At 46.3% G+C, this 23,547-nt stretch overlaps 1 protein-coding gene across 1 annotated transcript; it reads left to right on the top strand.

Moving 5' to 3' along the window:
- The first annotated feature begins 3,087 nt into the window (after positions 1 to 3,087).
- PCP4L1 (Purkinje cell protein 4 like 1) lies at positions 3,088 to 23,142 on the top strand. The gene is made up of 3 exons (XM_080933750.1): positions 3,088 to 3,303; positions 20,866 to 20,920; positions 21,899 to 23,142. The coding sequence occupies exons 1-3, from the start codon at positions 3,295 to 3,297 to the stop codon at positions 22,039 to 22,041; spliced, it is 207 nt and encodes a 68-aa protein (XP_080789876.1). The 5' UTR covers positions 3,088 to 3,294; the 3' UTR covers positions 22,042 to 23,142.
- Positions 23,143 to 23,547: the final 405 nt, after the last annotated feature.

Genomic DNA, 23,547 nt, shown 5'->3' on the forward strand with positions numbered 1-23,547 from the left:
AGGCAACTTCAGTGTTACAGCTTCTTGTTTCAGTGTTTGGGATCCACGCATGATCTTTTGGGCTCCTCCAAATGGCTGGCATCATATCTCTAGCTCTGCCCTCTGTTGCACTCTAAGCTTAGATTGATCCACTCCACTGCCACTGATGTTCTTGGTGATCACACCATGGTACCGGCATCTGTAATACACTGGGGTCTTCTTCTGCAACTAGGCTTAACCAATGGCTTCTCATAGACTCTCTTCATGGTGCCAAGCCTCAACTTCTTTGCACAACTCTTCAGTCCTGGCTGTCAACTGCAACTAAGGCTGCACTTTCACCAATAGCCTTTCATGGCCTCTCATAGTGCTGAGCCTCAGTTGCTCTCCATGACCCCTTCATGTCTTCAAAACCAGTACTACCTGGGTGACTCTTACACATTACCAAGTATAGCTGCAGCACGAGGTACAACCTCAGCTATCTCTGAAACAAAGCTTCTTTGTACTCTCAGGAAACACTTCCCAGAAAATTTCACCTCAGTGATGCTGGTCTCTTCTTAATCACCACAAATTTCTTACCTTTATCTAACCAGCATCAATTGTGCCAGTGGTCACTTCTATTCTGGACTCTAAAGCCAGAACCACATGGTCAAAGCTGCTGAGTTTTACTACTTGCAGGAGCTGGAACACGGGCCCCTTGTTCTATTACTATTATTACTCTATTACTTGTTCTATTATTATCACTAGCTTTCTATTTTCTAACTCCTTCACTGCCTAGGCTTGGCTCTCCTGGATCTTGTTCTATAGATTGACCTTGAGCTTAGAGATCTGCACGCCTGTCTCCTAGGGTTAATGTGCACCACCATGCCTGGATCTAAACTTAGCTGAGTAGAATCTTGCTTCAAAGTCCCACTCCCTTAATCTGTTATCTCCTAGAATATAGGATTCAGATCTATTCTACTTTCTGGTGACTCTTTAATAGAATAAACCATATATGTTGTATTATTCCTTTCTCAGATTTCTCCTTTTCATTAAAATGATCTTCATAAGAGTGAACTTTAACCATATGACAGAATTCATACCAGGTTGTTTTGAGACTTCCTTTTTCAAAGCAATTAGTCGAAATCTCTTCACATTAACTTCAGGCAGACTCTTCAACCAATGGCAAAAAGCAGCCACATTCTTCACCAAAACATTGTAAAAACAGTTTCTATGCCATATACCGAAATTCTTTTCCACTGAAACCTCTTAGGCCAGGTCTGCAACGTTCTGCACCATTCTAATCTCTCTCAGCATCAAAGTCTTTCATATTTCTACTACAATGGCCCATTAAGCCCCAGTTAAAGCATTCCACTGCTTTCCAAATCCAAAGTCCAAATCCACATTCTTCCAAACAAAAGCATGGTGGGGTCTATCACAGTGATACCCTAGTCTCTGGTACCAACTTCTGTCTTAGGGCTTTACTGCTGGGAACAGACACCATGACCAAGACAACTCTTTTAAGGACAACATTTAAAATTAGGGCTGGAAAGTTCAGAGGTTCAGTCTGTTTTTATCAAGGTGGGAACATGGCAACATTCAGACAGGCATGGTGCAGGAGGAGCTGAGAGTTCTACATCTTTATTTGAAGGCTGCTAGTGGAAGACACACTTCCAGGCAGCTAGGACTAGGGTATTAAAACTTAGGCCCACAGTGACTCACATATTTCAACAAGGTCACACCTCCTAATAGTGCCACTCCCTAGGCCAAACGTATACAAACCACCACATACACTACCATATGTGTGAGTATATGCCATGATCCCACATTTGTATAGGTGCCTGTGCAGGCCAGAAGAGGGTACCAGATACCCTGGAGCTAGAGTTACAAACACAGCTGTGAGCCATTGGGACTGGAAACTGTCCATGAAATCTCTGGAACAGCAGCAAGTGCTCTTAACTGCTGTGCCATCTCTCCAGCTCTTCTACTAAAATTTAAAGAGAAGACACCATGTAGCCCATGAAATTATACGAAATCCAAACTTCAGTGGTCACAAATCCATTTCTATCAGATGCAGCCATAACTGTTTTTTGACGTAACTGTGGCAGTTTTCAAGGGCAATAGGAGATGGCTCGGCAAAGAGTACTTAGATCCTACAAAGAAAAAAAAAACATTGAATATTTGATTGTTACCTGGAAAGCTAACTGATCCCTAACCTAGAGGCTGAATTCTCATTATCATTTCAAAGCTTGTTTCATAGCATCGACCTTTTCAGTGCTAATTAATTTCACATTAGAAAGATTTCAGAGTTAGCCTAGTTAGAACTTTAGTAAGGGAGGCAACCAGATTCCTATTAGACACAGAATCAGAGCATCTCAGATGGATCTTTCCCCCATCTTCCTTATTTCTAACCAGAAGGAGGAAATGGATAAATACAAAGAGTCGGGTTAGGAAAAGGACTGTTTGAGGTAGGTCTTCTTTGAATTTGGTCGTTGAGAAGAGACCAAACCACTGACTGGTTGAGACAAACCCCAGTTACAGCCGTACCAGTCTGTGACCGTACCAACCAAGGAATATATCTGTGAAATCTGGAAGTATCTGGGTTTGTCTGGCTGACGCTGTGAGGGATTTTTATAACGCGTATCAATACCATAGGCATGAAAATGTAAAGAATTTCCTTAGAAGAAGACTAGATAGATAAACAGAATTACATTAGCTAAAGTTATCAGAAGGTCCGTGCATTTACCTGTGTTCTGTTTATTTTCTTCTTCCTTACTTTCCCCTTAAAAGATATGTACCATTCCTGGTTGAGCTAAGGCTCAAGAGCATTAGCTGCTCCTCCAGAGGACCAGAGTTCAGTTCCTTCAGATACTACTTACTACTTCTCTTTCCTTTACCGGCTCCCTACTTCGTTTTTTTGTCTTCTCATCCCCCATGGTCTCCCCCTCCTTCCCGCTCTCTCCGTCTTACCCTAGTTTGGAAATGCAGCAGATTTCTGAGCCAGCCACCACTGGGTTCAAGGAGCTGTCAGTCTGCGCTAGGCAGAGTTTCTATTGGTTGGGCTGGAGGCAGGGACCGCAGCTCACTATAAAAGGTGGAGCCGGTTAAGGCGCCGGGAGCAGCTGACAGGACCAGGTCAGAGGGGCTCCCTGAGCAGCGCTGCAGCCCGAGCGCCTGGGGCAGCACGAAGCAGCAGCTCGCATCGTGGTCTCTCCTCTTCGAGCCCGGTGTCCCCGCTGTCCCGGAGCCCAGCAACTCTCGGCTCTCCGAGACCACTCGCGCATCTCCGAGGACCCCTTGCCTCACCTGCACCTGCCACGCCCCGTCCCCCCCGCCGGGATGAGCGAGGTGAGTGGTCCACTCGGCACACCCCGTCACCTCCCGCGCTCCGGGCCAGGGCTGCGGCTGGGACAAGGCTGCTCCAGGTCCCCAGAAAGCGAGAGGTACTCTCTGGATGGACGCCACTGCCCCTCTAGGAAAGCCCCAACCTCCCGGGTCTCTGAAGCTACTGGAACGGGGTGCTTTTAGCCTAACAATTGCCCAGTGTTTTGGGGAGGGGGTGACTGGAGTCAGCTGTAAGCGGGAACTGAGCTCTCAGGGCGATAAGCCTCTTGGAATGCTCTCCTCTGCATCTGTCTTATTGCTCCGAGGTTACCATGGCTTTCTTTGATGCCCTCACTTCAGTTCTCTCTAGCCTCCGCTAGGGTTTTGTGGTTCTTGCATTCCATAAGCAGCAGCCAACAAGAGCTCCATCCCTGGCCACCTAACTCCGTCCCTTCAGGTGGCACTTTTCAGTGAAGAATGATGGGGGGTGGGTACCTGCCTTCCATGAATACTGTAGAGGAGGAAGACACATCTAGCACCTGGGGATGTTCTCTTCCCTTTGCAGTGCCGGTTACATCCAAATCTTTGCACAGGTTGCGTGGTGATGGTCTTGGGGGTCAACCTGGTCCTTAACTGGTTGACTCATTTCAAGGAACACTGTCCATGGTAAGACTTTAAGAAGACCTGTCCCTATTGCCTAAATTTGTAGCGTCCTGGGCAGATCCGTTTATCAGGAGCTCAAGAGACAAGGTTGTCTTTCCCAGATGATGTTGGTCTGAACAATGGCATCTCATGCCTTCCTTCTGCTCCCTTTCCTAGTAAGCGAGCCTTTGTATCCAGTGCTTCTCAGCAGTGTGCCAGCGCCTAGTTGTGCTACTGAGTAGTTTGGCCTTGGGAGCATCACTTAATTTGTCTGTGCTTCAGCTTTCTAGCTGTAAAATGAAGATAATCCTGGTTGTTCTAAAAGATTAAGTTATATATGTCAAGTACTTTAAACACTTCCTGTCTTCTAATACACACTCAATCTGGAATCTGAGTTAACCTGTGTGTGTGTGTGTGTGTGTGTGTGTGTGTGTGTGTGTGTATGTGTTTCAAGTTAGTTGGTTTCAGAAAACCAAATTAAGAATTGCCAAGCCTCCTTAATAATGATAGAGCTCTTGCCTAGCATGAATGAAGTTCTGGGCTCAGTCTCTAATACTAAAAGCAGATAGAGATATAAAGAGACATGGAGACACACACACACACACACACAGAGAGAGAGAGAGAGAGAGAGAGAGAGAGACAGAGAGAGAGACAGAGAGAGAGACAGAGAGAGACAAAGAATTCCCTGGAGCCTGGGCCTGTTTAGATAGGAAAGATGAATATTTTGAGTAGTTCTGTTGACTCCTACCAAAAGTTATCACCTAGGGAGTCAATTAGTGCCAACTGCTATGTTGTCTTGGTTGCTATGTCCACTGAGTTTATCCTGGAAAATCCAGCTCACTTGGTGGGCTGCAGAGGAAAGAAAGTTCCAGTACCTCAGCTCCTTGTGACAGTGACCATGGCAATCTTGCAGAAAGAAAATAATAAAATTAAAAGGAGTGACCTCCTCTGGCTTTTTCCAGCTCTGATGTGAGAAGGGAGACTTTCTTTGCTCTTTTACCCCACCAAGGTCCAGGGTCCCAGCCACCCTGCCCAGCATCCTGTTTCTGAATCTGACAATTTTAATCCAAGCCATCCTTCACCCAGGAGTTTATCTGAAGACTATGCTGACATGATTTGTGGTTAGTTTGTGCAAACTAACATGAGGAGACACGCATAGCCCCTGGATAAGACACGTGGTGGAGGGCTTTTAAAGTGACATTTAGTGAAGAACAGTTGGGAGTGTGCTCGGGGAAGTCAAATCTTTGGGCTCCTCTAGACAGCAGCTGAACTTGACTGACCTTAAAGAGGGGCTCTGCAGATGGACAGAGAGTAGGACTCTACAAGACTGCTCAGCCTCCTGAGCTGTAGAGCAAACGGCCAGCTAACAATTTAACCATCCAGGCTGGTTCCTAACACCGAGTGGAGCCTTGCTTCAGGGATGAAGATTTATAACATCCAGAGACAGCCACCTGGGTGTACACAGAGACCAGCTGTTTCTAAACCAGAGCCCCAAGGGGGGAATCTCTTTCTCCCCACAGGGTAAGAACCAGTCTGTTTTCTTCCTCTTGTAAGAAACTAGGATAAAAATGGAAGTGTTGCCTGGAGTCCTGGAGCTCTAGGGCTTTATCTCTCTCAGCCCTACCCCATGGACCCCCTCTTTCAAGTTGATGTGCCCAGGCCAGGAACCAGGTACCCCGAATCTTTACCTCCCCTACCTGCTTATTTTCTTGCTTCAGAGGCCCTGCTTGAAATGAGATGTTGGACATCTTTAAGAGGTTCACGTTTCCAATGAGGAATGGGGGTGGGGGGGAGGGGGCTCTGGACCAAGGCAACGGAACCGTAAGGAAGGTTCTGGTAGAGCAGGATGGCTAGCTCTGCTTTCCCTTGGTGGCTGTTGCTGTCACTCAGTACTGCAGCGGAGCATCTCTCTGTGTCTGCATGCTCTTGTGCACAGGAGCTGCAGGGAGACTCAGACTCATCTCCAGCACGTCTGTGTTCACAGCTGGAGGCAGACTTGATTGCTGTGAATCACAGCCTGTCTCTGTCCTTTAAGAACTTTCCCCCTGGTTCTGGCGAAGCTTGGGGTTGGGAAATTCGTTCAGTCCCAGAGGGCTCTTTCCTATTCTCCCTTTTTATGCAGCTTTTCTGGCTGCAGAAAGTACAACTGCAGGGTTTTGCACGAAGCTGTGACATTTCTCATCAGTGAGGCACTTGGCTGGGCGAATCCTTTGGTCCAACAATTACTCTGCTGACATGGGAGTCATGGATTGCCGGTGACAATTCCCACCTCCCTCTCCTGCGTTTTAGTTGGCAGAGGATAGACCAAGGAACAGATCTCTCCTCTGTTATTCTTCTGAGGTTTTCTTACCTGATGGAGACAAGATATCGCTCTTTAGGGATCACTTTCTTTCCCCGTGCAAATCTGTCTCCATCTGCAATCTTCCCCACAAAGGACATTCAGAGTGATGTAGTTCTAGTGGACCTTCTGGGAGCCAGTTTTGGGGAACTTGCCATCCAAGTTTCTCTCTCCCTTATTGATGCTTTATTATTATATTTTGCTTTATTGTTATTTTATTATATAATGCTTTGGTTATTATTTGGTTAAATTGAATATAAAACATAGGACTGACTACTTGTTATTAGAATAGTTTATTTATTTATTTATTTATTATAAGTACACTGTAGCTGTCTTCAGACACACCAGAAAAGGGCATCAGATCTCATTGCAGATGGTTGTGAGCCACCATGTGGTTGTTAGGATTTGAACTCAGGACCTCCAGAAGATCAGTCAGTGCTCTTAACCACTGAGCCATCTCTCCAGCCCTAGACTGTTTTTCATCTCCAGAAATCTGTTTTCTAAAATAGGGAAAAGAGAATTTGGTTCACAGCCTTCTCGCGTGGTTCATCCCTTTCTTGCTTGCCCATTTATGTCATTGGCTTTAGCAGCTTGATTAAGACTTTCTGGTTGGTTGGTGAGAAGCTGATGGTTTTGTCATCTTGTGATCTGAGTACAGAGCTGACTCACTCTCCCAAAGGGCAGCCATGATCAGGTATCGCACTGAAAGTCAAGTTTCTGTGCGGCTGGTAGTCATGCGGAGTGCCGAGAGTCTGACGCGTTGTTCCTGCCTGTCTGTGCAGGGCCTTAACTAGCAGCCATGGTAGAGATTGTGGCCCTGGTTGAGGGGAAGAAGATAATCAACTGCGATCTTTTTTGGTCCTGTGGATCTGTGGATGATTACCACTTTTTCCCTTCTAATTTTCCTAATTTCCAAGTCATTGTTTTGTAAGTCTGGTTTGTCATAGAAAAACTAAACTTTGTTTTGCAGAATTTCTTTGAGGTTGGAAGCCAGGTATATCTTTTGCTGGGATTAGCTCAAAATGAAATATCAAGATATTTTAGGGATAGAATTTTAGATTTGCCAAAGACCTGTAGAGATCATCTGGTCCCGTTTTCTGATGTTACAGGTGAGGAAGCTGGGTCCAGGTCTCTAAGTTTGTATAGCACCGAAAGACAAGGGCACAATACTGCTGCTGTCTCTTTCCAAATGAATTTTCTTCAGGACCCTTTAAATTGTTGCCCCATCGAATGTAGAATAATCTCACTTACTTGCAGCTTTTAAAAAATAGCACTGGAGATCAAACCCAGAGGAAATACTTTATCACTAAGCTATCGTTTCCCTTTATATTTTAACGAATTAATTAACTTCTTGAGCGATATACTTGTGCCTTGGCCACCTTCTCCTACTACCCTTACCTCCCAAATGGTAGAGTAACAGGCATTCACCACCATTCCCAGCCTCCCTTTTATCTTATTTTGAGACAGGTTTATATTAAGTTGCCCAAATTGGCCTTAAACTAGCAACTCTCCTACGTTCGTCTCCCAAGTACTAGAATTAGAGCCGCGTATCACCATGTTTAACTACCTTCAGCCCCCAACACACACACCTTGGTGCTTGACCTATGTATCCCCACTGTGGAGCTCAGAATGCCATGGAAATGTCTATACTCTTTCTCTGACTCTCAAAGATAGTCACATGTATACACACACCTGCCACATCTCTCTCTCTCTCTCTCTCTCTCTCTCTCTCTCTCACACACACACACACACACACACACACACACACGATAAGAGGCTGTTCAGAAGCAGAACAATTTCTAGCATGTGTAAAGCCTTTGGGTTCAGCTCTTAGTACAGTACATGACTTCTCAGTCACGCACGGTAAGCTCAGTCAGAAGTAGATTCATAACTCCTCTGCAATGGTGCGTGTCTGTGAGCTAGGAGTTGGAAGCCGGAGGGTGAGTTTGAGGCCCCCTCCGCTGTGTAGCCAGTTCAGGGCCAGTCTCAGGTACGAAGTAAAAACAAGCTAAGGCTGTAGCTGAGGCAGGAGACAGCTTGCCTAGGGCAGACAAAACTCTTAGTTTGATCCCCAGTTCCACATAGAACAGGATCCTAGAATCCTAGCACTCAGGAACTGGACACAGGAGTTTCAGAAATTGGAAAAGATCCTCTCCCTGCTGTAGTGAGTTTGAGGCCTGGGAAAGTGAGAGAATAAGAATCAGGAAGAATGACAATCAGTGAACAGAACACCAAATGTTCTCTCTTCTTCTTCTTCTTTTTCTTCTTCTTCTTCTTCTTCTTCTTCTTCTTCTTCTTCTTCTTCTTCTTCTTCTTCTTCTTCTTCTTCTCCTCCTCCTCCTCCTCCTCCTCCTCCTCCTCCTCCTCCTCCTCCTCCTCCTCCTCCTCCTTCTCCTCCTCCTCCTTCTTCTGTTTTTTGAATGAAATCTGCACTCTTTCAAGGTGTCCTTAAATAAAGGCCCAGAGGTCCAGACTTGGTGGCTACGTGTGTTGGTGTGTGCCTGTAATCCTAGTACTTAGGTGATAGCAAGAAGATCAGGAGTTCAGCCTGAGCGACTTGAGACCCAAGTTCAAAACACCAGAACAAAACAAATGGGCTGAAGAGAGATGGCTCAGTGGTTAAGAGCACTGACTGCTCTTCCAGAGGTCCTGAGTTCAGTCCCCAGCAACCACATGGTGGCTCACAACCATCTGGAATGGGATCTGATGCCCTCTTCTGGTGTGTCTGAAAACAGAGACAGTGTACACACATACATGAAATAAATCTTTAAAAACAAAAACCTACAACAACAAAGTGTCACATTCTTCTCACATCAGGTTCACTGAAACCTGGGTTGTTTCCTCCCTTCCCTTCCTTCCCTCCTGCATTGCCTAGGCTGACTTAGAAGGCACAGGTTAGCCTCTGAGGTCCTAGTGGCCCAGCCTGTTACAGGGGTGAGCTGTTCCCTGGGTGAGATACCACATACCACAACTCTGAAAGCTTTGCTTTCTGCTTCCCACTGCTGGACTCCAGAAAGCATCACCTGGTCCCCAACCCCCAACCCAGGGAAAAGAGGTGCCGGTTACCATTCTGTTGTTTGGTGCTGCCTCCCTCCCACACAAAGGCCTCCAGCTGAGTGTTTGCTTTGTAGGCTGTAGGGGGATTAATACGTTTATTTTAGAATGTTAACACCGCTGGTGGGATGCACATTGAAGATTATAGTAATAAATGAAGCTTTGGCTTTACTCTCTCTCCCCATCCCCTACTCCTCAGTATGGGGTAAAGGCTAGGCTCCAAGCTGTGTGCAGAGTGCCACAAATAACCACTCATTAAACTGTGGCAGCCCGTGCTGGGGGCAATGGGCAGGGGCTGTTGACTCATTGCATACCATGAGTTGGCAGGGGCAAAGAGTTCTGCCCCTGCCTGTAGTGGGGGGGGGGGTACGGCTATTCCAGGAAACAGAGTTAGGCGGCCAAAGGAAGAGGGACAAACCAGGGGACAAGTCTAGAAAACAGGGTGGGTGGTCAAGGGGAGAGTGACAGACCGGGAAACTGGTGCTGTTTAAGGTCTAGTCCTGTCAGGCGTCTGGCCCTACAGTTTCTGTATTAGGAGAGGAATGTGCGGATGGAGAAACTAAAGTAAGGGTTCCTAGTTCTTTTTCTGTTATTAACTTGAGGGTGACCTTGAGCAAAGCTTTCTGAAGCTGTTTGAGGACTGCAGCTGGTTACTGCACTGAAAGAGCTGAAACAGTTCCAACAGATCTCCAAAAACAGCAGTCCAGGGTCGTGCTGGGGCACGGGATCCCAGAAGCTTCTGTAAGGGTTAGCGGTGGCTTCCATCGAATACTGGGGGAGAATTCATCAGCCTAGAAACACCCTCATGGCGGATTAAGAACAAAGCCTCTTACCACCCACCACCTGGAAAAATATCCACTAACTCCTGCTCCCTTTTCTCCCTAAAAATGAAGTTTGTGAAATCTAAGATTTATGTCAATATAAAGACGGGGGTGGGGGTGGCCTTGGGGGGGGCGTGTGTTTGTTTGTATTTTGGCTTCAGTTTCTGGAGACAGAGTTTTCTCTGTAAAGCCCTGGGTGTCCTGGAACTCACTCTGTAGACCAGGCTGGCCCAGAACTCAAAAAAAAAAAAAAAAAAAAAAAAAAAAAAAAACCTGCCTACCGCTGCCTCCTGAATGCTGGGATTAAAAGTATGCACTGCCATTGCCAGGCATGGGGTGTGGGTGGTGGGCTCTTTTTTAGGTCTCTCTGCCCCGGTCTACAAAGACAACAGTGGGTTTCTGTGGCTGTCCATCAAAGCTAAGTAATTGTAGCAGTACTAGAATCTGTGTGTCTATCTGCCTAGCACCCAAGTCATACAGATGCGGTTGCACCAGGTACTGGGAATGATCCATGCTCCTGGTTATTGCCGCGATTAGCCATCTGTGATCCCTCTTTCAAGAGCCTGGGAGTGTGAAGACTGTGAAGGGAGCGAATAGTTTGCTCTTCCCCAAACTGGTTTTAACTTGCAGCTTCGAAAAGAGGAGGGATCTGTCTTCCTCTTCTGATGATGATGGTTGCTGTGGTAACACCACTAAGGGGAAAGCGACAGAGCGGAAGGGGGCAGGGTGGGTGGGTCCCGTATAGCAGTTGAATTATGGGGTACCTACTCCCCGGTAGAGGCCAAAGGGGAAGGATCAACTAAGCTGCTGTTATGTGGACTGTCTTTAGGTGCCAAGACAAACAACGCTGACTCATACAATGTTTCTCTCTCTCTCTTTCAAGATAGGGTTTCATTATTTAGCCCATGTTGCCTTTGAACTTATGATCTTGACCCAGCCTCCTTGTGCTGAGATTATAGGCATGTTGTACCATGATTGGACACAATTATCTTTTGTTTGCTTTTGTTCTTGGATTTTTTTTTTTTTTTTTTTTTTTTTTTTTTTTTTTGTGTGTGGGGGGGGAGTGGATCCTGGGAATTGGCAGCCAGTGCTTTGTGTTGTTTTTTCTAGACAGGGTCTCTCTGTGTAGCCTTGGCTGTCTGGAACTCAATCTGTATACTAGGCTGACTTTGAACTCAGGGAGATTTGCCTTCTGCCTCCGGAAAGGTGGGATTAAAGGTGTGGGCCACCACTCCCTAGGTCTTGTTTTGTTTTGTTAAAGAGAGGGTCTCTCTATTGTGTAGCTCTGGCTATAGACCAGGGTGGCCTCCAACTCAGAAATATGCCTGCTTCTGCTTCCTGAATGTTGGGATTAAAACCACACTTGGTTGTAGCCAATACTCTTAACCACTGAGCTCTCCACCTGACTTTCCCTGATGTTTGAGATTTATTTTCATGTGTATATGAGTGTTTTGCTTGCCAGTATATGCAAGTGAACCATGAGCTTGCCTGGTGTCTGAGAAGGCTGGAAGAAGGTGCTAGATCATCTGAAACTGGTTGTAAGCCTACATGTGAACTCTGGGAACAAAACCTCAGTCCTCTCTGCTGGAGCAGGAAGTGCTCCTAACCACTGAGTTATCTCTCTAGCTCCAATAAATTTTTTTGACGTTTACTTTAAAACGAATTCTATGGTGACTCAGGCCTGCAATCTTAACCCTCAGAAGGTTAAGGAGGATTGCATGAGTTTGATATAAACAAGGGCCACATAGTGACTTCTAGGTCAGCTTGAGTTATACAGTGTAGGACCATGCTAAACAAACAAACAAACAAAACCCCAAACCTCTGGAATATAGGTTATTTGCGCCTGTAGCTTCTACCTCTCGTCTCTTGGGAAAAGTTTCAGTTTATAATGTTTTTCTGAGTTTTGTTAAACTCGTCTACATCTGAGGAATTCTCTTTCTATCCTAAGGTTGCAAAACCTTTCCCCCTATGCTTTACTCTAAAATCTTACACTTAATTGTAGCAACTGCTGCAGTTACGGTCCTGAGACAGGACTTCTATGTTGTGTGGTAAGCCTGCAGTGTTGTACATGCCAAATTGACCTAAGGCTTGCCTTCCGGCCTCCGCTTCTTCAAAGTTTAGGTTTTGAGTCTGTTTGCAGTTGATTTCTGTAAGGTTCAAGGTGTGGTTTGAGGTGGGCTTCTTTTGTCTAGTTTTGCAAGTGACCATCCAGTTGTTTCCGGACTGCTTGTTGAAAAGAAGACACCCCCCTTCTGCTTTCCAGTCATGTGCTTCCCAGCATTTTCTCCTCTTCCTCTGCTTCCTGGTCCCCTGTCTATTTTCATCTCTCTCTCCTGCACCCGCACCCCTCCCCCCATGTCTAGAGTCTGCATAGGAGAGAAAACCAGCTATTTGTCTTTCTGAGTCTGGTTTATTTCTCTTACCGTAATGATCTTCCTTATCCTTTTAATGTTCCTGTTCTCAGACCTTGGCCCCAGGTCTGCTTCTTTTCATTCTAATGGTACTTGGAAAAGGAATTCACATCGAAAGGGGAGGAGAGAGGGCAGGTAGAGAGAGAAATGGGGGTCAAAGAATTATGTTAGAGAATAAAAGGTCAGATTGTGTGGGTCCTAGAAGAGAGAAAGGGGCTGAGCCTGGGAGCTAAGGCCGCCTAAGACCTGGTCTGGGGCTGGAGAGATGGCTTAGTGGTTAAGAACACTGACTGTTCTTCCAGAGGTCCTGAGTTCAATTCCCAGCCCACAACCATCTTTAATGGGGTCTGATGCCCTCTTCTGGTGTCTGAAGATAACAACAGTGTACATAAATAAATAAATCTTAAAAAAAAAAAAAAAGGACCTGGTTTGACTGTTGATTTAAAAAAAAAAAGGTCGAGGAAAGCCAGGATGGTATACAATGCTTTCCCGTGCTCGGATTTGGGGGAACGAAAAAGGCAGATAACTTTTTGAAGGGAAATACTAGGGAAAAAACATAGCCCCCATCTGCATCTTAAAGCTTAATGGTAAAAAAGAAAAAAAAAATCCCCTAACCCAGCAGGCCTTGTCTTCTACTGTCCCCATGGAGCGGAGAATCCACATCTTTGAGCTGCAGAGAAAACAAGAGCATACTCATAGGAACTGGCACCTACTGCCAAGTGATGGAACGGAACACTGGAACACATCAGGCCCAGAGGAGGGAGTGGAGGACAGGAATACAAGAAGGTAGGCAAGGGAAGACTTTGGGGCTCTCTAGGGAGAGTGAGATGTGATGGGTTTCACATTGCTAATTAGTGCTTGGTACTGAGAAGTGGAAACAATTAGTCCTGTGTGGGCAATGGCACTGCACTGAGCCCAGCTCCGAGCTCACTAGGACAGGAATAATAGTTTCGGATGTAAGCAAGGGAGTCGTTTGCTCTGGAGAAGAGTGTGATGGTCTTGCACATGGAATTCTCAGACTCTGAAGGGCCAGGATCTGGCCCTATGAGTGAAGAATCTGAATAGTCCCTGGGGGTCAGTTCGGTGGGTCAGAAGCCTCCAGAGCAAGCACCAGGAAGCAAACCCCAAATCAGGGTGGTCCAGTCAACAAGCCCAGCACAAATCTGAGTGGAGATGAGTGGTCTGGGATAAAGTCCTTGCAGACCATGTGAGCTTGCTCCATGATGAGAGGGCAGGGTCCAGTTCCCCAAGGTTTCCTGTATATACGCGAAGAAGGTGGTTTGGATTGTGAGTTGAGAAGATGCTTGAGAATCCAAATTGAGAAGAATTTTGGATTCAGCTGCTTGGCTGTCGGTATGGAATCCAATCATGATTCCCAAGATCTTCCTTTCCACTGGGGACTGCTCTGCTGTTTCTACATCAGTAGGGTAGCTTCTACAGCCAGGCCATTCACATTAGACCCCTCCTCTCAAGTGTATGTGAGTGAATTCAAGGACACACAAACACTTTAGCTGGAGATCTACATATTACATAGGATAGCGTTGAGGAACCTGGACTCTCATGCTAGAATGCTCTCTTAATCAGGGTCTCTATTCCTGCACAAAACACCAAGAAGCAAGTTGGGGAGGAAAGGGTTTATTCAGCTTATACTTCCATATCTCTGTTCATCACCAAAGGAAGTCAGGACTGGAACTCAAGCAGGTCAGGAAGCAGGAGCTGATGTAGAGGCCATGGAGGGATGTTACTTACTGGCTTGCTTCCCCTGGCTTGCTCAGCCTGCTTTCTTATAGAACCCAGGTCTACCAGCCCAGGGATGGCACCACATGGACCAGGCCATCCTGATTCATCTAAAATTGATTTTCCAGAAGACAACCTAGAACATTGAGGCAGAGGACAGGGACCAGTGAGCAACTGAGTACCATACAGAGGCTAGTTCAATTGTCCCTACCCCCAACAAGTCACAAACAGCTAAATCTAGAAATGCAGTGCCCACAAGAAGCTATTTTGAGAGCTGGCTAGAAAGGATGGAGGGAGGAGGGGCAGAGAGAAGAATCCCTAGCACTTTTCCACGGATGGTGTGAGGGAGATTTCAAGGGGTGTTGTGAGCAGTTGGGGCCTTACAGTACTCCTTTCTGGCCTCACTAATGGAAACTCGTGATCTCGGGTTATGATCTTTCATAAATATAACCCAAATGGAGCTGGGAACCCCTGGGGAGCTAGATCACAGCCGCTGCTCTATTCCAGGGCCAGGATAGGCTCAGGAAAGAGGGAAGCTAGCAGGGCAGAAGGAACATGGCCGTCTGTGGTTCAGTTCTGACACACATTCTTGCTTAGAGGACTTGGCTTCAGATCAGTTAACATGAGAAAGGGAGTTGGGGAAGAACCTGTTAGTTATATCTCTGTAGCTGTGATAGAAGACCTTGGCCAAGGCAGCTTACGGGAGAGCGTTTGCGTCAGCTTACAGTTCTAGGGGTTGGAGTCTATGATAGTAGGGTAGAGGCAGCAGGTGTTAGGAACTGGATGCTGAGAGGAGGCTGAGGGCTCACACTCTGAACCAGGAGCACAAAGTAGAGAGAGTAAACTAGAAAATGGTGTAAATCTCAGAATTCTCAAAATCAGCCTGCTTCCCCCAACAAGGCCACACTTCTGGAGCCTCCCCAGACAGTGCCACCAGCTGGGGACTGTTGAATGACAGAATATCCCCCAGAGGCTCTTGCGTTTGAACACTTGGTTCTGAGTTGGTGGAACTGTTTGGGAAGAACTAGGAGGTGTGGCTTGGAAGAGATTTGTGACTGGGGCTGGCTTTGAGGTTTCAAAAGACTTAGTCATTCCTGATGTGTCTGTCTCCTGTTTGTGATTTGGTTTGAGATGTAAGCCCTTAGCTGTTCCTGCCTCCATGGCTTCACTTTGCCATCATGGACCCTAACCCTCTGGAACCATGAGCCCTTTTTAATTGATAACTTGCCTTGGTCATAGTGTCTTATCACAAAAACAAAAAACAAACTACCACAGTATCTTAGTAAGTGTTTCTACTGAGTGATAAAGCATGTGATAAGGCTCCGTGGCCAAAACTAACTTGAGGGAAAGGGCTTATTTCATCCTATAGGTTGTAGTCCCCCATCCAGAGAAGTCATGGCAGGAACTCAAGGCAGGGACCTGGAAGCAAGAGCTGAAGCAGAGGCCACAGAGGAGTGCTACTTACTGACTTGCTCCCATGGCTTATTCAGCCTTTTTTTTTTTTTTTTATATCACACACAGGACCATCAGCCTAGGAGTGGTACTGCCTGCAGTGAGATGGGTCCTCTCACATCAAGAAAATGGCAATAGCTTCCACCACCAGACGTTTTATATGCTTTGGGTTTTTTTTGTTTGTTTGTTTGTTTGTTTGTTTGCCTTCTTGCTTGCTTGTTTGTTTGGGGTGTGTGTGTGTGTGTTCTATTTTCTTTTGGGGAGGAGGTGGCAAGGGCAGATACAAAGGGATGAGAAGATGAGTGGGATTTAGTGCATGAGGTAAAACACTGTCTCTCCCTCTGTTTCACACACACACACACACACACACACACACACGCACTCCTTAAAAACTTTTAAAAAATTCACACACTGATTGCCCACAGGCTAATCTGGTGGGACAATTTTACAACTGATGCTTCCCTTCTAAAAGGACTCTACTTTATGTCAAGTTGATATAACACTAGCCAACATGCGCAGGCTAAAGCATCCGAATGCACAACACTAGAGGGAACATTTCTTATTAAAATCATCACAGAACTCCCTGAGGGGAGATATTTAGCATAGGTGTCAATTTTTCTTTTCTTTTCTTTCTTTCTTCTTTTTTTTCTTTTTTAAGTAGCATGGGGAGCAGAGCTGAGAGGGTAGTAGAGGCAGAGAAAGGAGAGGGGAGAAGAAGAGGCCATGAGAAGGTGGAGAAAGAGGGGGGGGAAGGGAATGAGGAGAGAGTGGGGAGAAAGGGGCGAGGAGACAAAGCAGGAGCAGGAAGGGAAGAGCAAGAACAAAGGAGAACAAGAGCAAGTTTTTTTTTTTTTTTTTTTTTCAAAAGGGAGGAATTGGATTGGGTTTGGCAGATTAAAGCAATAAGCTTTGAGTAAAAAAGACAGGGGTAATAGTTAAAGCCAGGATAACAGTTTGAGATGAGCTGGCCAATAGAGAAAGTGACATCCGAAGTTCGAGACCATGGAACAGTTGAACTTTCCTCCTGATCCATGACTCTCCTGTCTGGACTCTTGGCTGTCCTCTCTCACTGCACATGCTCCATGCTGTGCTTTTGCACTGTGAATAAACTTTTTGAGACTACAGCATGGCAGGGTGAAAGGTATTACCTACTAGATCACTATTCTGATCGAGACGTGCAAGAAATAAGGTAAAAATGAACTAACTCAAAAAGACCAACAAGAGAAAGAATAATTACTGTCATCCCAGGGTTTCAAAAATAACCCCTCCTCTCATAGAAGCTCTTCTGGTCTACAAGAGACTAGCAAGGCTTTCCTGAACTTTCAGAATCTTGTATGGTGTGTTTTCAAATCTTCCCCCAGCTCCCTCCCACCTCTGTAGCTCGGGCTGGCTTAAAATTTGTAATCCTCATGCCTTAGCCTCCCATGTATTAGGATTATACATTTGTATCCTCGGGTCCAGCCTCGGATGTTAAATGTTTATTTACTTTTTTATTCACTATCTGTATGTATGGATGCTCCAATGGGTACAGATGTACCCGTGTGTGGGTGTGTCTTCATGTGGAGGCTACAGGCTAACCTTGAGCGTGTGTTCTTTCATGGGTGCTGTCAGGGTCTCTAACTGGCCTCAAGCACACCGATAGGCTAGGCTGACTGAGAGAGGCCCAGAGATCCACCTATTTCTGTCTCTCCTTGTGTTAGAATTACCTTGTTTCTTTATGTGGGTTCTGGGATTGGACTCAATTTACAGAGCAAGCACTTTAAGCTAAATTATCTCTCCAGCTCTTGCCTCAGATTAAAGAAATATGTATAATAGTTAAATAATGCTATCTTTAAAAACATTGGACTCTATCAAGCGACTTAGGATATCTATTGCTGTGAAGAGAAAGCATTTAATTGGGGGCTGTGTGGTTTGGATATACTTGGCCCATGGGAAGTGGCACTGTTAGGACGTGTGGCTTTGTTGGAGAAAGTGTGTCACTGTGTAGGTGGGCGTTAAGGACTCCTATGCTCAGGTTCGACCTAGCGAAGAAGAGAACCAACTCTTGTCTGTCTGCAAAAGAACGTCTCCTTCTGGCTGCCTTCGGATCAAGATGTAGAAGTCTTGGTTCTTCTAGCACCAAGTCTGCCTGTATGATGCTATGCTTCCCACCATGATGATAACGGACTGAACCTATGAATTGTAATACAGCCCCAATTAAATGTTGTCATTTATAAGAGTTGCTTTGGTCATGGTGTATCTTCACAGCAATAAAATCCTAAAACAAGAGCTCACTTACATTTCCAGAGGCTAGACCTCCAAACCCAACCCCATTGACATTCTTTCTCCAACAAGGTCATACCTAACTCCCAAAAGGCCACTCCTCCTAATAGTGTCACTCCCTAAGCTTTGGGTGAGACTCAGAACATTGTTCTAAGCTTGCTTCTTCAGATATGAAATAGAATGCTATCTCACAGAATTAATAGGCTAGGTTTGGTACACAGTAATAAATGCCCAGTAATTACTGTTTGGTTACCGGTTTCATCTCTTCACTGTGCTGGCTAGTTTTCATGTCCGCTTGATACAAGCCACAGCCATTTTGAAAGAGAGAGAGAGACTCAGTTGAGAAAAAGCCTCCATCAGATTGTCCTGTGGGCAAACCTGTATCATACATTCTTGATTGATGCAGGAGGGACTGGCTCTCTGAGGGTGGTGCCACCTCTGGGGTGGTGGCCCAGGGCACTAAAAGACAGATGGGCAAGCCTCTAAGCAGCACTCCTCCATGGTCTCTGCCTCAGTACCTACTTTCAGGTTTCTGCCTTGAGTTCCTGCCCTGACGGACATGGGTGATGGACTGGAACTCTAAGCTGATATTAACCCTGCCCTGCCCAGGTTGCTTTTGCTCGTGGTATTTATCACAATGCAGACACCAGGACATTCCCCCTGGAGGATAGGATGGTATCTTACTTGGTTTCATTTTGCATCCCTGCTGTTAGCCTCCAGAGGGCTCTTTTACTCTCTGTTGATCCTGCTCTACCACGCCTGCCGCTCTGTCTTAGGTGAGCATTTCACCCATCCAGTCTTTCCTCCGGCCATTAACACTTCTTGCCCTTCTTGTTTCAGTGAGGAAATAGAAACCCTGAAGAGTGTCTGTACACCCGCAGCACATCTGCCACCCTGCTCGCCTCTGTCCTGTACATGCTGCGTCCGTAGCCCTGTCTAAGGCCACCCCTTCCACTTATGTACTGTCTCCATTTCTTTCTTGCTTATTGGAGCCATCACTCTGCTAATTATCCATTCTCTCTTCTATCACCACTTCTCCCTTCTCTACTAAATCATTCCCACCACCATTCAAATCTCCTACCCTAACAAACACCCTTCTACAACCCATATCCATCCCCAACCACCGTCCAGTCCCACTGTCTTTAAAGAGAAATCTCTTCAGTAGTGTTCTCAGGACTCACCAGCAAATCCAGCTTACATTACCATGGAACTTCTTTGGGGTCTGAGTACTCTATTGTTTCGCCGCTGAGGTCTTAGTTAAGACTCTCCTATTTCTCCTGTGGTTTTCCTTTTTTTCTGCTGTACTTTAATCTCTGTTAGATAGAACAGTCCCGTAGAAGCCAGGCAGTGGTGGCACACACCTTTAGTCCCAGCAGTCGGGAGGCAGAGGTGGATCTCTGTGAGTCTGAGTCTAGCCTGGTCCACAGAGGGAGTTCCAGGGTAGTCAGGGCTGTGCAGAGAAACCCTGTCTCAAAAAACAAAACAACCCCCTCAAAGCCAGGATAGAGAGGATGCAACATGACCAGCCTTCTCCCTCTCAGCCATGATGGGCTGCATCCTTTCTGAAACCGTAAGCCGAAGTAGACCCTTCCTTATCAAAAACAACAACAAAAACACATGCTAGAGAGAGGGGCATTATGACCCACACCTGCCATCCCAGCACTTGGGAAGTGAGGGACAGGAGGCAGGAGGATTAGTTCAAAAGCTGCCCCATCTGCACTGTCACCCCTTGTCAGATGAACAAGAAACATCTCAGCTGACTGACTAATAGCTATCCCAAACCTTTTCAAAACAAACAAAACAAAACAAAAATTCTCCCGATCTTCTTCCTAAAACCCCTCCCGTAAGTTGTCTTTTCTGTAGCAGGAAGTGGGAACTTTTTTCCAGTCATCCTTGACTCCCCTTTTCCACAGTACAACCTATCCAATTAGAACCACTTTGACCACAGTTTCCCAACCATTCCAGACTTTAACTTACTAAAACCAAGAGAAAAAAATGCTGACACTTTTGTGTTCCTTTCACAGCCACTGTTCAGATTCAAGCTTCCATCTCCTTTTGCTTGGTTGACTGCAGCCCCCAGACTGGCTTCCACCCATAGCTAGCCCTGACCTCCTTCCTGTCCCTCCTTCTCTCTCCACTTAAGCTCTGCCTGGATCCTGCTGTTCTTCAGAGAGTCTGGTCATACTTCCACCGTAGGATCTTGCCACAGATAACCAGTCTTTATCACTGATAGCTTTTTGCTCAAATGCCACCTTTCAGAGTTTGGTGGTAAAGCATTTGCGAGGCATACATGAGGCCCCGGATTCTATCCCAATGCCAAAAAAAAAAAAAAAAAAAAAAGGTCACCTCCACGGTTGACCAGATAGCCTTTTCCTGACAACTATGTAAAGGTCCGCTCCTCTGTCCATACTTAGCATTCAACACTTCCTACTCGCCTTCTCTGGTACTTTTTTCCCCCATCTCACTTGTCACCTTGTTTGTCTGAGTGTCCCTGGAACAAGGTCTGTGAAGGCTGGGTTTCTCTATCTGTTTTGTGCCCCCAATGGTTTCTATACCACCACTAAATATTGAGTTAATTATTTTTGAAAGAAGATTCCATGAAGTAGCTCACTATGTGGCCCAAGTCGATCTGGAAATCACGACACTCCTCTTGCCACGGTCTCCCAAATATTAGGATCACAAGCATTCTTTATCACACTGGGCTTATTGAATGAGCTTTGATGAGTTTTCATCTGACCCCAAGACCTGCTTCTTCAGAAGTCTTGGGAAATTCACCTGGTCGTGGGAAAGCTAGAACATGCATAAAAGATCTGAGGAGGGAGCACCTTCACCCTTCCATGTCTCTCATGATGTTGTTCTTTTCTCTCAGCTTAACACCAAAACACCTCCAGCAACCAACCAGGCCTCTGACCCTGAGGAAAAAGGTGAGTGTAGCTGGGGCTAGGCTGTTAGTAGAGCTAATGAAGGTAGAAACCTGATCCAAGAGTTGTAACTTTAGCAGATGCTCCTGTGGACGTCAAAGAATGGGGTGAGGGCGAATAAAACAAGCAATTACTATAGCTAATCCCTTAGCTCTGGCTACTTTTTCTTAGGAAGCAACCATATCAGCAGTTTTTCTTTTGGTTTTAGCAAGGAAAGTCTGGAATGGTTGGGAAATGCATGTAAAATGAAAAGAAGGGCCCAGCGAGATGACTCAGTGGGAAAAAGGCTTATTTGTCAAGCCTGATGACCTCAGCTCAGTCATGTGGGGGGGGGGGTGGACCCACGTGACGGAAGGTGAGAAATAACATTCACAAGTTGTCTGTCCTCTGACCACCGCCACACATGGGGCACGCACACATGCCGAAATAATAATAACTTTAAAAAGTAAGTATTTTAAAAGATTTATTTATTTTTTAAAAAAATGTATATGCATGTGTGTGCACCCACAGTGTGAGTCTATGTGCATCACATGCATGCCGATGCCCTCAGAGGCCTCGAGGCTTCAGAGTCCCTTTAACTGAAATTACAGGTGGTCATGAGCCACTGGATGTGTAACCTGCAGGAGTGCCAAGTACTCTTTAAAAAAAATTTACTTATTTAATGTATGTGAATACACTGTAGCTGTCATCAGACACAGCAGAAGAGGGCATCAGATCTCATTACAGATGGCTGTGAACCACCATGTGGGTGCTGGAAATTGAACTCAGGACCTCTGGAAGAGCAGCCAGTTCTCGGAAGAGCTGAGCCATCTCTCCAGCCTAACCATTAGTCATTTGTAATCCTTGAGGAGATGGGGGCGGAGTGAGGGGACCTTAAGTAGTCTAGCTGAAAGCGGACTCCAAGCGCTGTGTCTGAGGTTTGGAGGGAAGGGCTGGAATGGTTTGGATTGACTTATCCCCGTGTCCCCTGCCCATCTACAGGGAAGCCTGGCAGCACTAAGAAGGCCGAGGAGGAGGAAGAAATTGACATCGACTTGACAGCACCAGAGACAGAGAAGGCGGCCCTCGCCATCCAGGGCAAGTTCCGGCGCTTCCAGAAGAGGAAAAAGGATTCCAGCTCCTGAATGGCCGAGTTCCCCTTCAGCCTTCTACTTCCTCTGTCCCCTCCACAGCTCTGACTCTCACGTGTCTTGTCCCTTCATCCCTCTAGCCTGTCCCCGAGGCAAGCTTACCCTGTCTATAGTCTTGTCTCAGGCTCTCTTAAGCCATCACAGTAGTAGAGGTACAAGGACATGAGCAGGCGAAGACTCTAGTTAGTAGTCACTAGGCTAAGGGTGGATCAGTCCATTTAGGAGAACTAAAGCTTTTGAAGTCTGACTCTCCCCTTCACTTAGTGCTAAGGGCAGGGGGGGAATCCCTCAGGGTGCAGAGCCTCAAGGAGGGGCACATGTAGGCTTCTGCTCATTGCACCGTTAACACTTCAGGTACCACTTTTTAGGTCTTTCTGCACAACCCCTCCCGTCTCCGTGATTCAGTCATAGTGCAGCTGCCCCTTTCTCCCGGGCAGACCTAAAACAATGAGCTTGCAGAATGTGGGGGTGTGTGCCTTCAGTCCCAGAGCTTGGAAGGCAGAGGCAGCTGGATCTTTGTATGTTCAAGCCAGCCTGGTTGACATAGCGAGTTCCAGGTTAGCCAAGGTTAGATAGACCCTGTGTCAAACCAAACCACCAAAACCTGCCCATGCAAAAATATAAACAAACAAACAAACAAACAAATAAATAAATAAGGCAGCTTAATACATTAGTGCATGCTGGGTAGATTCCTCCCAAGGAAAGAAAACTGGGGCTGGTAGAGTCAAGGAAAAGCTTCCTTCATCGTCCAGACTGAGGTCAGAAGAGCCAGAGATGGCAGAAGGTTCAAGGACTGCGTGCTGGGAAATGAAACCGAGAAACGGTTAGGAAGGAAAGAAATGCAGAGAAGGTCAAGATGTCTGAAGCTTCTTGCTATTGTTAACTAAATACTACATGAGGGGCTCTCTGGCCTTTGCGAATCTGCCTTCCTCTTTACCCGCCCCCATCTCTAGTCATCCCTAGAGCCATGTGAACCTAGTGGCACCCCTACAGTTCTTAGCCACCCCACTGTGGAGTCAGGGCAAACATCGCCATTGTATGTGACTTTAGCATGTTTAATAATTATGACAATAAAAAAGCCCTCAAAAGGGGACATTGAACCTCTACTAGTGGTTTGTGTGTGTGTGTGTGTGTGTGTGTGTGTGTGTGTGTGTATCCCCCTTGAGATGAACATGAATGTAAGCCTAAGCTGGCCCACGGAGGTAGAGAAACTACGTGGATTACATGGCAGCACAGGAAACGAATGTAGTCTCACTGTATTCCAGCTGAAGCTAAGCCTGCTTCCTCCTGCCCTTGCCCCACCTTGATGCATCGCCCACACTGTGTCTCACTGCTGTCACCACCCCCAGGGTACACCTGCAAGGGTGACATCTTCCTGTGCCCCTGCCAGCTCCGAGCACACTTAGTACATCTTTGAAAACAAACCTATTCTCCCTTGCTTCTTATCCCCAAATGACCTATTCTGGATGTCCCTCCTACTTGGTCTTCCTCCCAGGTTCT

The sequence above is a fragment of the Micromys minutus genome (assembly GCF_963924665.1).
Source record: "Micromys minutus genome assembly, chromosome: 1".
NCBI classification, from domain to species: Eukaryota; Metazoa; Chordata; class Mammalia; order Rodentia; family Muridae; genus Micromys; species Micromys minutus.